At 36.7% G+C, this 13,903-nt stretch overlaps 1 protein-coding gene across 2 annotated transcripts in view; it reads right to left on the bottom strand.

Annotated features, from left to right (window-relative positions):
* LOC132154930 (ephrin-A2) overlaps positions 1-13,903 on the bottom strand; it is a 51,636-nt gene that overhangs the window by 6,439 nt on the left and 31,294 nt on the right. For both annotated transcript variants that reach the window (XM_059563661.1, XM_059563662.1), the window contains exon 2: positions 1,764-2,056. In XM_059563661.1, the coding sequence (XP_059419644.1) occupies positions 1,764-2,056 (293 nt within the window). The remainder of the gene's footprint in view (positions 1-1,763; positions 2,057-13,903) is intronic.

Raw genomic sequence — 13,903 nt, forward strand, 5'->3', positions numbered from 1 at the left:
TTTGATTACAGCAGAAACCAAGGAAACGCTTTAAGTGCCACCTACTGGCAGAGAGTGAATCTGCATCTCGTTCAGCTCGTCTGCTGTTTCTGATTCATGCAGATATTTTTTATATATAATTTACAAAAAACTGAAGTTAAACCATTCGGTTTTTCGCTTCAGATTTTGAAATTATACAATCTAATTTGCTCATGTTGTATGTATGCAGCATCTTTGTTTGGATCATGATTAAAATGCAGGGGTTGCCTCTAATTTTAAATGGTAAGCACAGACAAAGCCTTATTTTGTTTATATGAAGAGATTTATTTTTTTGTGTTACTTATGTATTTGATTTGGGGCTTGTTTTAAAATTTCAATTTGTTATTTGCATTTACATTATATTTAAATTTTGTTATTTAGCAGACACATTTATCAAAAACAAATTACAAATAAGGACAAAAGAAGCAATCAAAACCAACAAAAGAGCAATAATAGGCAAGTGCTATATTAGTATATTATTATAGTGTTATATTTCAATTTCACAAAGAAATGTGCAGCATTTTGTCCAAGCAATAATAAAAGGATATATTTAATTTATAATTTGTCTTAAATCTAATTTTGTTAAAAATAAATAAATCTTGAATCTAATCGTGAGTTGAGTTAATCGTTACATCCCTTATTGAAGTAATTATTTTTATTGATAAACTTCAATCAATATAAATTAAAAAAAAATATTAGCATTACATTAAATGTAAAATGATGTTCCATATGTCTTTAACCTCAAAATTTTGTAAACATCAAATGGAAATGGAGCTTGAATTTATTTTGGACTTAAAAGAAAACAACCCACAGAGTAGTGGTTCTCAATCAGGGGTCTGGGGGACATTATGGGGCCCCAGCAAACCTCCAAGGGGGCCAAAAGATGACTCAATTATTTACAAAAAGAAAGAACAAGCTCTAAAATAAGCTAAGACAACTAAAGATATTTCATATACTCATTCATTCTTATTTTCAACCTGGAAACATGTTGCAGTTTTATTATCTAAAACAAAAATGATTAAAAACAGTTTTATTAACTGAAATGTTAAATTATTACTGGAAAACCTCATTGTTTCATAAAACAAACCTAGAAATGTTGTACTAAAGTACTAAAATTACTAACTGAAATAAAACTAAATAATAAAATAAAAACTACTATTGAAACTAAAAATTAAAAAATAATTTAATTATTAAGTTAATAAAAAATGAAAACTGAAAATATATGTTAAAAATGAAAAAAAAAAACATGGGAAAAAAATTAAATAAAAACAAAAACTATGATAGTACAGTACATAATACTATAAATAATACTAAAATAACACTGATTTGAGGAAGCCTTATTTGAAAAATATAATTTCTAGGAAATCCTGGAAATGTAAATTTATAAAATCTTGAAACTCCATTGGCATTTTCTTAATGAATATACAGTATTCTAAATATTCTAAAATATGTTGACGGGTTGAAATCGTGAGTGTAAAAAAAGAAAAAAGAAAAGAAAAAAGATTACAATTATTTTTGCTTAAGTCCTTATCCAATAAATCATGAACAACTGAAAAAATAATGTTCATTCATTGGTTGAAAAAAAGTGGGGTCTCTGAAGAACATTCAGTTCTAAAAAAGAAAAAATGAAGGATTGTATACTGTTGTGGACAATGGGGATTTAACTTTGACAACAGACTTTGACTTCTCATTTCAGAAATCCATCCCATGTCACTGTTGAAACAGCACTGAAAATGCACACTTACATATATAATAGTACTCGTGTCCAGGACGGAACTCAAAACCAAGTGAGAAGGGGGTGAAGAGCTGAAACTTCTCAGAGAAGCGCAGGGGTCCGTCGGGACTCTGGGGCCGGTTACACTCCCACCGCTTGAAGCCTCTCATGCGGTGTTCACAGGAGAGGTAACCATCATGGTTCACCATGAAAAGGATGTAGCGCTCCATGCGACTGTGAGGCTGGGGGCTCTCATAGTACGGACAGTACACGTCCAGATAGTCGTTGATGCTCACGGCCACTGTATACTCGCCCTGCCAGAACCTGCAACAGAGATTCAGAGCATTAGACTGCCGAAGCCAAACATGAGGATGACTGACATAACAACTCCTGTACACGGGCAATTGAACTATTCTGTAGTTCAGCTTTTTATTTGGCCTCTATTCAAACCGAACAGCAGCAAAGAGCAATGTTTAACGCACAAAGGCTAAATCTATTGGGCAGAAAATCATAGGGAACACAACAGAATAAGCTGGAACGAATAACCACAATGCATATTTTCTATCTAGGTCACCATTATGCTGAGAGAGAATAGCAAACCAGAACACACGGAAAACCAAACTCTCAAACACTGTAATACTGTTATGAGAAGGGGAATGTTTGAAAAATATCTTAGGGCTTAAAATAGATCTCTTTGAAAACAACGTACAGTAGTTTGCATTTGTTCGTTTCTCTGGGTTAGTGCAATAGCAACAGTTTTCAGTTTTCAATGAAAAAAGTTGATCATGCTTACAAAAAACTTGTTTTTAAAAATTTTGTTTAGTGAGTTACTTCCATATAAACCATAAACTTAATTGCTCCCTTAATCTAAGCTTTGAACACAGTGGCACCATAAAATAATTTGTCATGCTTTGCATTCCATTTTCTCTCTACATAGTATGTGTTTCATGAGAATGCAGCATTCAGAGCATAAGAAAAAGAAAGGAAAAGAGAGATGGAGAGGCAAAAGATAGCACGAGTGAATCAGTTTGAAAGTCAGTGTGACCTACAGAAGCTGCGAATGCGTGAATGTATGAGTCCCGTGAGTATATGCCTTTGACTGCAAAACAAATGGTGGTTGACAAAATAAAAAAATGCATCAAGGTTTTTACGCTTTTCTGAAAACAAGTTTTACTGCCTTACAGCAATAGGTGAATCTCAGAAAGCCTGTCAGTGATATGTCAAGGTAATCTATCATTGACAAAAATGAAAGAGACCTGTTAGTATTTTCTGTACTGCTTTTAATGAATACAAATAAAGTATTTATGAGTTTTCATGCCTGTGAATCTATGTGAATCCTGTGAAAAATAAATCGCAAACTAAATCTAATATAAAACATCCAATCCCATCATAATTCCACAAAATACTTAATTCTCTCTATTCAATATATTTAGACTACCACTTTTGAGTCAGTAAGATGTTTTTTTTTAGTTTTTTTGGTGGAAGAAATAATTTGCATTAACTGATCAACTGGCTGCCATCAAAGGAATAAATTACATATGTGTTTGTGTGTGTGTGTCTGTATATAGGTTTTGATGAAATATGATAAAAACATGCTTTTGTGAGGTGCATCCATCCATCCAATAACTAAAATTTAACCTAGTGCACACTATTTTTTTTAAAAAAGTTTCCTTATTCCTTTTCTTTTTTTTTTATATATAAAGCAACATGTATCCAAGTGAAAACAGGAGAAAGCACTCACACCTCTGTAAGCGAGGAAGCACTTGCAGGCACTGGTCCATTTGCCTTCAGTGTTCAGTAGAAGGTCCTGACTTCTCATCTAGACGAGCTGCCCTCTCCAGCACCTGCCTGTCTGTCCTTTAACTAGACAAACTCTTGGCACAATCATTTCCTCAGTGCAACACACATCAGGTGCTTTCTTAAAGGCTGCTTTTTTGTCCTCTGTTAACAGCCCTTTCAGATATTTGCAATCTCATTTACATGCACACACACACACACACACACACACACACACACACACACACACACAAACAAACACTCACGTACCATAAAACGTGCCGTAAATGACTTCCATGTGGTGGAACATCTCTGGATATGTTACTGTAATTCAGCTCTCACAGTCTAAATCTGGTCCACCTGTTGTAGATTAGCCACACTCCCAAACTGTTACCTCAATTCCATCTCTCCACAGCCACGTTTACATTAAGCGGACAAATTTATTTTAGGTCCTTTCAAACAAATCCAAGAGACTTGTTTGTCTAATCACTTGTTTATACTATCAAAAGGAATAAATCTCCTGAAAGTTTGGAGCTCCTGACCTTCAACGTAAACGCTGCGGAGATATTTCTTTCTAATCAAGCATGAACATATTAGTGATGGGACATATATCAGTTTGAGCAGAACATCCCAGCATATGTTGAGAGATCACAACTGTGTGTGTGTGTGTGTGTGTGTGTGCGTGAAACCCATCCTTCACTATCTTTCCAGGAACACATTTCTCCTGTTGCTTCTGACCTTCTCAAACTCTCCTGAAGCACATCAGGAACTTGTTTATGGTTCATGGTGAAATATCGATCTGCGAATTTACAGTGGCTTCCATAACTTCATCAAAAATAACCGCTGATTGGTTCCATCGCCAAACACATGATTGCACAATAAATTGATTTTGGGGTTTTTATTTATTTCTTTTTTTTTTGCACCGCTGGTTCGGGCGGGTGTTAACAGACATGATGAGGAGACAGCTGAATCATAAACAGACTGATGCTCGTGCTCAGAAATATCAAAAAGATCTCTCTCTCATGTACACACACACACACACCTTCCTGCTTTCCCAAACAGGCGGAGCATCATGGAGAATTCTAAACAAACACGCTTCAGTTCCTCACAGCACGCCGCTCCTCGTTCACCTGCTGTCGTCTTCCCTTTGTCTCTTAAAACTTTGATATTCAGAAGATCTTCACATTCAACTACCTGAAGCTGCTTTTAGGCAGAGACCTTGACAGATCTAAACTGGAGAAAATATGCAACAATACTGGAGATGAACAGTGATATTCTGGTAAACATCGTTTGAGAAAATCTGAAACGTTGCTCACACACAAAAGCACTGTGAAGGACATAAATGCACTGGTAGAAAAACGTCTAATATTTTCATTTTTAACCCTGCGATGCATGAATAATTCGATCCCAAAGAAGAAAAACATCATGTTACTTTTTTTTCCCTCAAAACAAAAAAATAGAATTATTCTCAATGTTCTTCTTTTATCAAATAATGTGTTTTGAGAGAGTTCACTGTAGTAGAAGATTTCAGAAAATATTAAAGAGGTAATTCACCACTTTCAACAATCATGTTGAATTTGTTGTTAAAAATAAAAAGATAATAAAGAAGTCAGACATAAAGAGCTATAAGTAAGGGTCAAAGGTCATCATCAATGGTGGTCTGAATGTAACTTCAAAAATAGACACTATGCATCAGTGGGTTAAACTAATATATTTCTGTCTAAACAACTTTTGACAATTCAAATTGACTTAAAATGAAATGGAAAAACAAAAAGAACAAATTTATATAAACATTTCATAAATACACACACACAAATGCAAGTACATTTTTCCTGTGGCAGAGTTCAGTGAATTTGCAGATTTTGCTATTAATAGTCGAGACGGCAGCATGTGAGCATTTCTTTAAGCCTCACAGGAAGTCTTGCATACTTTTTTACCCGAGTCTTTGTACCAAAGGATCACTTTAGGCACACACACACACACACACACACACACACACACACACACACACACACACACACACACACACACACGCACACACACACACACACACAGCCATAAATCCAAAGGTGGTGGATCTGAATCTCTGGCACTGCACACACTTGCGTTACACATAATGTTGAGGCACTGCCACAGCTCGGTACGATGTGATTCTGGAGACTTTCCAGCCCCACTTATTGTGTTCTTGCCACAAGCAAGCCTTTTGCCATCAAGCCAGCCCTGCTAGACACTGGGGGCTTTTAATGATATGGAAAAGCAAGGGGCTTCCACAATGTTGTGAATGCAAAGCTCCAAGGCAAAGCTCTTCCATGCGAGATAAAAGAGAGGAGAAAAGCCACTTATCGCTGGGGCTATCTGCTGCCCGCATCTGATGTGGGGGCTTGGGAACCGGACCTTGTTATGTCAAGAGGAGCGAGCATGTACTGGTGCTGCCAAAAGAGAAAGAGAAAGGGACAGCGAGAGAGAGTGCTGCCATTCTAAACAAGTTTCCCCAAGTGACATCCATCCTGGATGAGAGAGCCAAATCTAGCCTTCGTGATGTCACCGCAGCTGCTGTTTAAAGGGCACTTCAGGCTGATACTTCACTTTTTATAATGTAATAATGAAGAAAAAGGCTGGTTGGTTGGCATATTTCATAATTTCTTTAAAAAAAATTAAACGGAAGTGTTAAAAATGAAAATCATGTCATGCAATCAGCACAGAGAAACATTCTTAAAAAAGAAAGAAAAAGAAAATAATTTGACCTTATTTTCTTTTTCTTTCTTTTTTTAAGAATGTTTCTCTGTGCTGATTGCATGACATGATTTTCATTTTTTCATTTTCATTCAAAACAAATCATGTGGTGTGATTTACCATATTTATGAATAAATATTAAATTTTGTAAAAAAAAACCTATTATATTCCTTTCATTTTTAAATATAATTTTTTAAATATTAATTTTTAGCATTATTTTATAAAACAATTTTTTTTAAACATGCATACTGATATGTATTCAAGGTGTAAAAAAAATATTAAAAAAAAAAAGTTTTACCTGATCTCACCACATCACTTGTAATCATTAAACTGAAACGTTTCTTGAAAATGGTATAAAAGCTTTTCAAAGCATGTGAAACCGACATAAATGCAAAGAGTCCATTTCTAAGAACTTAGCAGGGGTGTATAAAGATTTTTCATTTAATTTATCGTGGACACTCTTAATATACATAATTGACCCAATTACAGAAATTTTCTAGCAGGATCCTCAATGAGTTTACATCACACATCACAGCGAGTGACTGAATTCAGCCAAGATGCAATCGAATCTATAACGTGGCATTGATGGAGGGTGTACAAAAATAAATAAAGCCCTAATATCCAGTCTCAATCAGTCCTCCTATAGCAATGCTCAGCTCAGGTGATTAATCAGGGCCATCGACTGCTTTAGCAGGCTGCTGTATGATAGATGGCGTCTGGATTGCAACTCTGCCCCTGGTCACAATGGCAGAGATCTGCAGCCAGGCTCCTGGGCTCTGGAGGGAGCGACCCATCCTGATGATGAAGACCATCCACAGCCTCCTCGCAGCATACAGCCGGCCTAATTATTCCCCTCTGCTCAGACGGAAACACAGCAGGGATACTGCACCATCTCCATGGGAAGAAATAATACTTTTGGATACAATTACCGGGTCGGGAGTGTGGCATCTTACCACAGGCAGCGTCAGTCCTAATATCCGACTCATTGTTAGGCAGCTCAGTTTGCACGGCTGGCTACGACACCGAATAGGGAGCGACATGCCTGCGGGGAGTCTGTGCAACCTTGCAGGGGCCGTAATCATTTTAAACGTGAAATTATGAGCTTTCACGTACGCAAGTCACAACGAGGAGATTTGTCCGCTCTTTAGCATGATACTGGAGGCCCGAAGCTTTGGCTCCTGTGTGACTTATTACAGAGGGCAGGGGATGAAAAATGCATAATTTTCTTATTCTTTACTCATGGAATGAATTTTAGAATGTCAAGTCAAACAGAAGCAGTCCAAAAGTGTCTTATTAATAGACTACAATATGGATTATGACACGAAGGGGGACAATTATAGTAACTTTTTGTCTGTAAATTGTCAAGAGCCACTTGGGTTGCTGATAAATAGGGAACAGTAATAATGGATAAGAAAATCCATCTACGGAAAAAAGAACAAAGCAAATCACTGCTTTAGTAAAAACCTAAAGCTATGTCTATGTTATGGACACTAATGTTCAAATGTTTGGGGTCAGATTGTTTGTTTTTTTAAAGAATGAATACTTTTTTCAGCAAGGACGCATTAAAATGATCAAAAGGGACAGTAAAGACATTTATAATGTTACAAAAGATTTCTACAATAGATTAGCATAGATGCTGTTCTTTTGGAACTTTCTATCCATCACAGAAACACATCACGGTTTCCATAAAAATACGAAGCAACACAACACATTTCAACATTGATTAAAAAAAAATAAGAAATGTTTTTTGAGCACCAAATCAGCATACAATTATTTCTGATGGATCAGAAATCTGAAAACTGAAACTGGAAAATGACACTTTTTTTTTTCTTTTTTTTATCGATTGCACCCTTATGAACTGTAGTGTACTGTTGTAATCTTCAAGTAAGTAATGGTGAAAACATAAAAGGAAAAATCAAGTCTCTTTGTTCAGACATCCAGCAATACATTTATTATTCTTCATTTTATTATTACTAATAAAGTCATTTAGATTTTTGTAGTATAGTGAAAAAACAACAACAACAAAAAAACTATTGTGTTTGCAAAACCAAGTCAATGTTTACAAACCTGATCAAATATGTGGTTTAAAAGCAGATTTTTATTTTTTTATCTACCATAATTTCAAATATCTCAGTTTTAACAGTCATATCAAGTGTCAGGTCATTTTTTTCTTATTCGATACATTGCATACATGCAACAAAACACAAAGTACACACTACTGGAGCTTGAATACACCCTTTTTTCTCACTATTTCATCATGCATCGACTGTGTGACATTCATTATGCAGTGAATAAAGAATGAGCAAGAGTGTCAGCAGTTTTGGCCAAACTATATGCATAAAACACTTCCATTTTATGTGGTCTGATGTGCTTCATGAGTTCGGCTCTGCAGCGAGATATCATGATGGACACGAGCAGAGGTGTAATTTCCAGTTTTATGTCCTCTCCTTTCACACTGACAGTTACCCCCAGTTGTTTAAATGCAAGTCTCTTAGATTTGTGTTGACGCTTACATACTGTAGCAACAGAGAACAGATACAGATATCGATATAGACTACACAGTCTGAACAAACGGATCAGATTTTATCACATGCACAACGACGGGGTGGACAGATCAGACCGGATTTGAAAACCAAATCGGATTTGCATGCAGTGTGAACAAAGGTTTTCTGCTGAAGGGATCTGAGAGGTTTTGAGTCTCGTCTCACTTCACCTGCAGAGGTCACATGTCTCCCTGATGGAGGAAACCTAATGATGCTGGACAGCTGTCCACAGAGGAGACACTCAGCCTCTGCGTGATAGTCCTACAGATGAAGCCGCCTACGAAGCAAGGCTCAGAGCTGTCGTGGAGTGGATTTTACACTCATGTCTGAAACTAGGCAAGACTCTTGAATTCCCACACTGGATGAAAACTTAGTGAAAGGGCCTTTTCTCTCCACTGACAGGACTCCAATGAGGCCGTGCCCCCACACACAGCTCACCCGACAGCCATCATCACCCACTTTACAACACATGATTGTAACTTTGTGCAGAAGGAGAGAGAATGACTACCTTGATTGCCTCTACACTCAGAGGGACTAGCATGGTGAAGGTGACTGCTGAGTGGTCTGAACATGGCCAAACAGATGAGCTGAAGCCAAAACAGCCTATAAACGAGACACTGTGGCTCAACCCAACCGCTGCTGTCAAATTTTAAGATTTAATCTGAAATTGCTACATTTCTAAAGATAAACCAGGATGCAGGGATGGAAACTTAAAGTAACACTTCAATTCTCATTATTAAGTAGTTGCATAGTAGCATGCATATTACTAGCATATTGGTGGTTTATTAATATTTATAAAGCACATATTGATGCCTTATTCTGCATGACCATATTTAAGATCCCTTAATACCTACCCCATACCTAAGCTTAACTACTAACTTACCTTACTAACTATCAATAAGCAACAGATTAGGAGTTTAACGACGTAAAAGTCATAGTAAATAATAGTTAGTTAAAAGTGAGAGTTAGTGCCCAAACTAAAATGTGTCCAAATATAATGATTCTAGACAATTCTCATTTTAGTTTTTAAGTGTTTGCAAACAAATTTCAGCTTTTAACAGTATATAATAAATCTGAAATACATTCTATATGATTTCAAATACACAAATACATTTTTTCTATTTTTATTTTTATTTTTTCTGGGAAATTAAACAGTTAACATTCTCGATTTCTAACCCTCTTTACAGAAGACTTACATTCAAATTTTTCCTTTAGTTTTATTTGTATAGAGCTGTGACTATAAAACTTATGAGTTCTAACATCTCAGCGTCCTTCCACTGAATACTTTCTCAGTATCACTCCATATCAACTGAGTGACTGAAGATATATGACAAATCTTTGAAGTGACTCCTGTCAGTGGAGAACTGTGACCAATGTTGATCTAGAGTGATGTTACTGTCGCAAAAATTCTGATATGTTCTGGATACAATTCTGGTCACATTGCAAAATATCTGACCTGTATCTGATTTAATACCACGTATGGAGGTGGCCTAAATTAGAATTGAAAATAAAAGATTCTATGTGGTTTGAAAGAACAGATCTAAGTAACACATGAACCAAAAAAAAAAAAAAAACACTTGACTGCAGTCTGACAGTAGCCATGTTCTGAATCAAAGATTAATTATAAACCAAAATTGGACACAAACCTTAAATTATACATGTCAAGCTTCCAGAAACTGAGTACTGTGAGTTAGGAGCTATTTTATGTGCCAGCTGTAACTGTGATCGTATAAAGCAGCAATATATTACAGATGATATAGTAACTGCTTTGCACCTTAACTGCAAAACACTGAAAATTCAGATGGACAGAGAACCCTTTTATAGGTGAGATAATATAATGAGATATGAAGTAAACTTTGGTTATATCTTCTATACCACATCTTTGTAACTCTCATGAGGTAAATAAACATACTTCAGTAAATATAACACATTTTTATATGCAACCCGTATGCCACTGATGATAAATAAATTAGGACTATTTGAAGTGAAGGTCAGGATAGGTTGATAGATTTTGAAATTGCACTGACGGATGCAAAACATTACCATCTGTTGCCTTTTTCAAAGAATTAATCAACAAATACAGCATGTGTTCAGCAGTCCTGCCAGTTAGACACAATTGACCACTTTCCTCATTTCTCTTTTGTGTCTCATAAACATAGCTGAAAAATCGGGTGGGAGATGGGAGATCCATCTCTTGTGAGGTAAGAGACCCGGCCAGCTCTCCTTTTGCTGCAAATGAGTGTGCCGAACACGGGCCGGCTGCTCACATAAAAAAGAGCGACCATACGGCACGGTCCGAACAGCTTCAGAAAATTCCAGATGAATGTGTGTATGCTCTAAACAGTACTTTGCTCTGCTTTCACCCTCCATCGACTTTCCTTTGACTGGCTCTAATCAGGAGGGCTCCTGTGGAAAGCTGTCCTCACTACTGAAATGCATGACTAGTCTGAGACCGAATGGTCAATTTAACACAGAGGCACAAGGCTACAAACTTCAGAGGTGGTATAGAAAGTGATCGGAATACCAAGTGCTTTAAGGACCTAAACAGCTAAATTAAATCTATAGAGTCCTTCAATAGCTGCAGCAACAATAGAAACAAACACACACAAAAACATAATATAAATCACTCTTGACAAATATAACAAGCCTTTAATAGAATATAATACATTTTAGATTAATGCTTAAAGCATTAATGCTTAAAGCATATTGTTTAAAATTGTTTCAGATGAAGTATAGCATGCCAAACTGTAGAAATCTGCTGCAACGTGTCATGTCAACCGCCCTATTAAAGCATTAATAATTTTGCTAGTTATCTCTGGTTATTGTAGATGGGGACTCAGTCTCTGGAGTGTTGGAGCTATCACTACAGCAGTTTGTGGGAGGTTTGGCTAATCTCTAAATTGCAAGTACAGGGCTCTAAAGTGGCAGTTGGTCTTGTTTAAACGAGGCCGCTATTTTTCTCCTCCACTGACCAAACCTTGACCCTCGTAGAGTTCTTGAAATAGGTACATACTCCAGGGGAAAACGGCTCCTGCAATAGCCTAATTTTAAAGCAAATGAATAAATCGCTGCCTTGAGACTACAGATGGTATTTTTTTTCTTTTGTACTCCTTATATAAACAGAATACAAAAACTACATTACTGAAAATATCAGCAAAACATAAGGTTGAAAAAACACCATTTTCCGAGCTGTTTCTGATTTATTGCTATGTTGTTATGTTATTATGTAACATGATATAACAAAACATAACATATGTAGATAAATAATTTGGTGATGAATATTTAATTTCCCTAATCTTCTCTTCATCTCACAAATTTTGACTTTCCTTTACAAAATAATTTCAGTCATTCACATCTTAGTTTCATTTAATAACTTCACCACAGTCACCTTAACAGTGGCTCTGCTAGCTTCCTCTTGACTTACATTGAAGGGCCAATGCTTTGTTTCCTTTTGTTTGAATGAGAGGACTGCTTACTGAAATCCAGAAGTACAGAATGAAGGGCTATGTCTTGGTGCATCAGCTCAAAATAAAAGAGTCCCTTTACAAACATCAATTTTTGATGTTTCCCACGCAAATGCAGGGGAATAGCTGTCAAAGTGGTGACTCAACAACAAAAGAACTCGCCGACTTTTATATCTATTTTTATCAAGGTCGACGGAAGACAGCCATTCAAATAAAAGCTTGACAAACATAATTTTATGTTAGTTAGCACACAGTAGGTGACTTTCGAGCATTAGCATTGATGCTAGGCTAACTGTTGAATGGCAATTGAATCCCTCAGATTAAAACTGATGCTAACAACAACGCAGACACAAAGCCTCATAGTATATATCCCAAAATAAAAATGTGGGCACCAGGGTAAGCACTTCTGCTAAATTATTCACTTAATCAAACTGTTGCTCCTGGTCTAACTCACTTATTAATATTTTCTTTTGAAGTTCATTAATTAACTCTGCAATTTTCCTCATCCTATTTTCCTTCCTTTAGCCCCTCACTCCCTTGTTCTATGCCATTAGCTAATTAGACTCAAAAAGGGCCGATCCTTCTCCTCCCATTTAACAGCCTGTAAAGAGAAGCATAAAAAGATTTTTGGCATGCGTTGAAAGTAGCATCGCAACCGATTTGTGATATCCCCATATCTGTGGGAGTAGCCGTTAGCCATTGCAGTGTACAGTGTGGATTAGCCATAGCAAACATATGTAATATTTGACACTTTACGTGCAACTCTAAATGTAAACTGGCAAAGTCTTTGTTGTTTTTTAATTAACTGGTTGACTTGGTTTGTGAATGCGCTGTTGTTTCTAAAACTGCATGTGTAATGGGCCCTCAGTAAACAAAGCAGGAATTATTTTCAAGCAACAAATATTTGACTCTAGGGATGAGCCGTGAGGGTGACATGTCAGGAATGATCTTCTTCAATGAAGCATTCAATCAGTTCGCAGCTATTCATGCCTGACTAACACTCTGCAGTATGAACTGAGTCCTTCCAGATCCTTTTCAAGATCACAGCGAGGACAGTCAGGTGACTGATAGGCTTGCAAAGATACAGACACGGTTTTTCACTTACCATGAGACTAGATTGTAGGTGTGGAAGCTCTTTGATTGGCCCTTAACGAGTTTGCGGTGTCAGGGGATGGGATGGACCACCAGGGCCTGGCCTATAAATACCCCTGATAAAAGCAGCACTGTCATGTTGCATTGATCGCAGTAAGATAACTGTGAGGGGAAACATCTGAATTAAGTGGTGTCCTGCTATCTCCTAACTCACACGTGTGAGGAAGAAGTGCAAGTGTGTGCTACTTGAAAACAGGACAATGACAGATAGGCATAAGAGCTCAGCGAAAGAGGATGGCTAATACTGTATCACTGATATATGCTTGGGTCTTTTCAGAGGCCTCTGAAGGATAACTGAATAGCTTAAATAACGCTAATTTAATTTACGACACACTATGTTAATGCCCGCTGAGCTTGTTTCAATTTCCTTCACTCCTCATTTCTTCTGTCACTCAATGGACAGATGACTGAGAGACACACCGTGACTTTGGTTTGAAACAAACACACACACAATGGTAAAATATAAAAAAAAAAAATAATTATAATAGGTATGGTGCATGTTC

This window comes from Carassius carassius, chromosome 12 (assembly GCF_963082965.1).
Source record: "Carassius carassius chromosome 12, fCarCar2.1, whole genome shotgun sequence".
Taxonomy (NCBI): domain Eukaryota; kingdom Metazoa; phylum Chordata; class Actinopteri; order Cypriniformes; family Cyprinidae; genus Carassius; species Carassius carassius.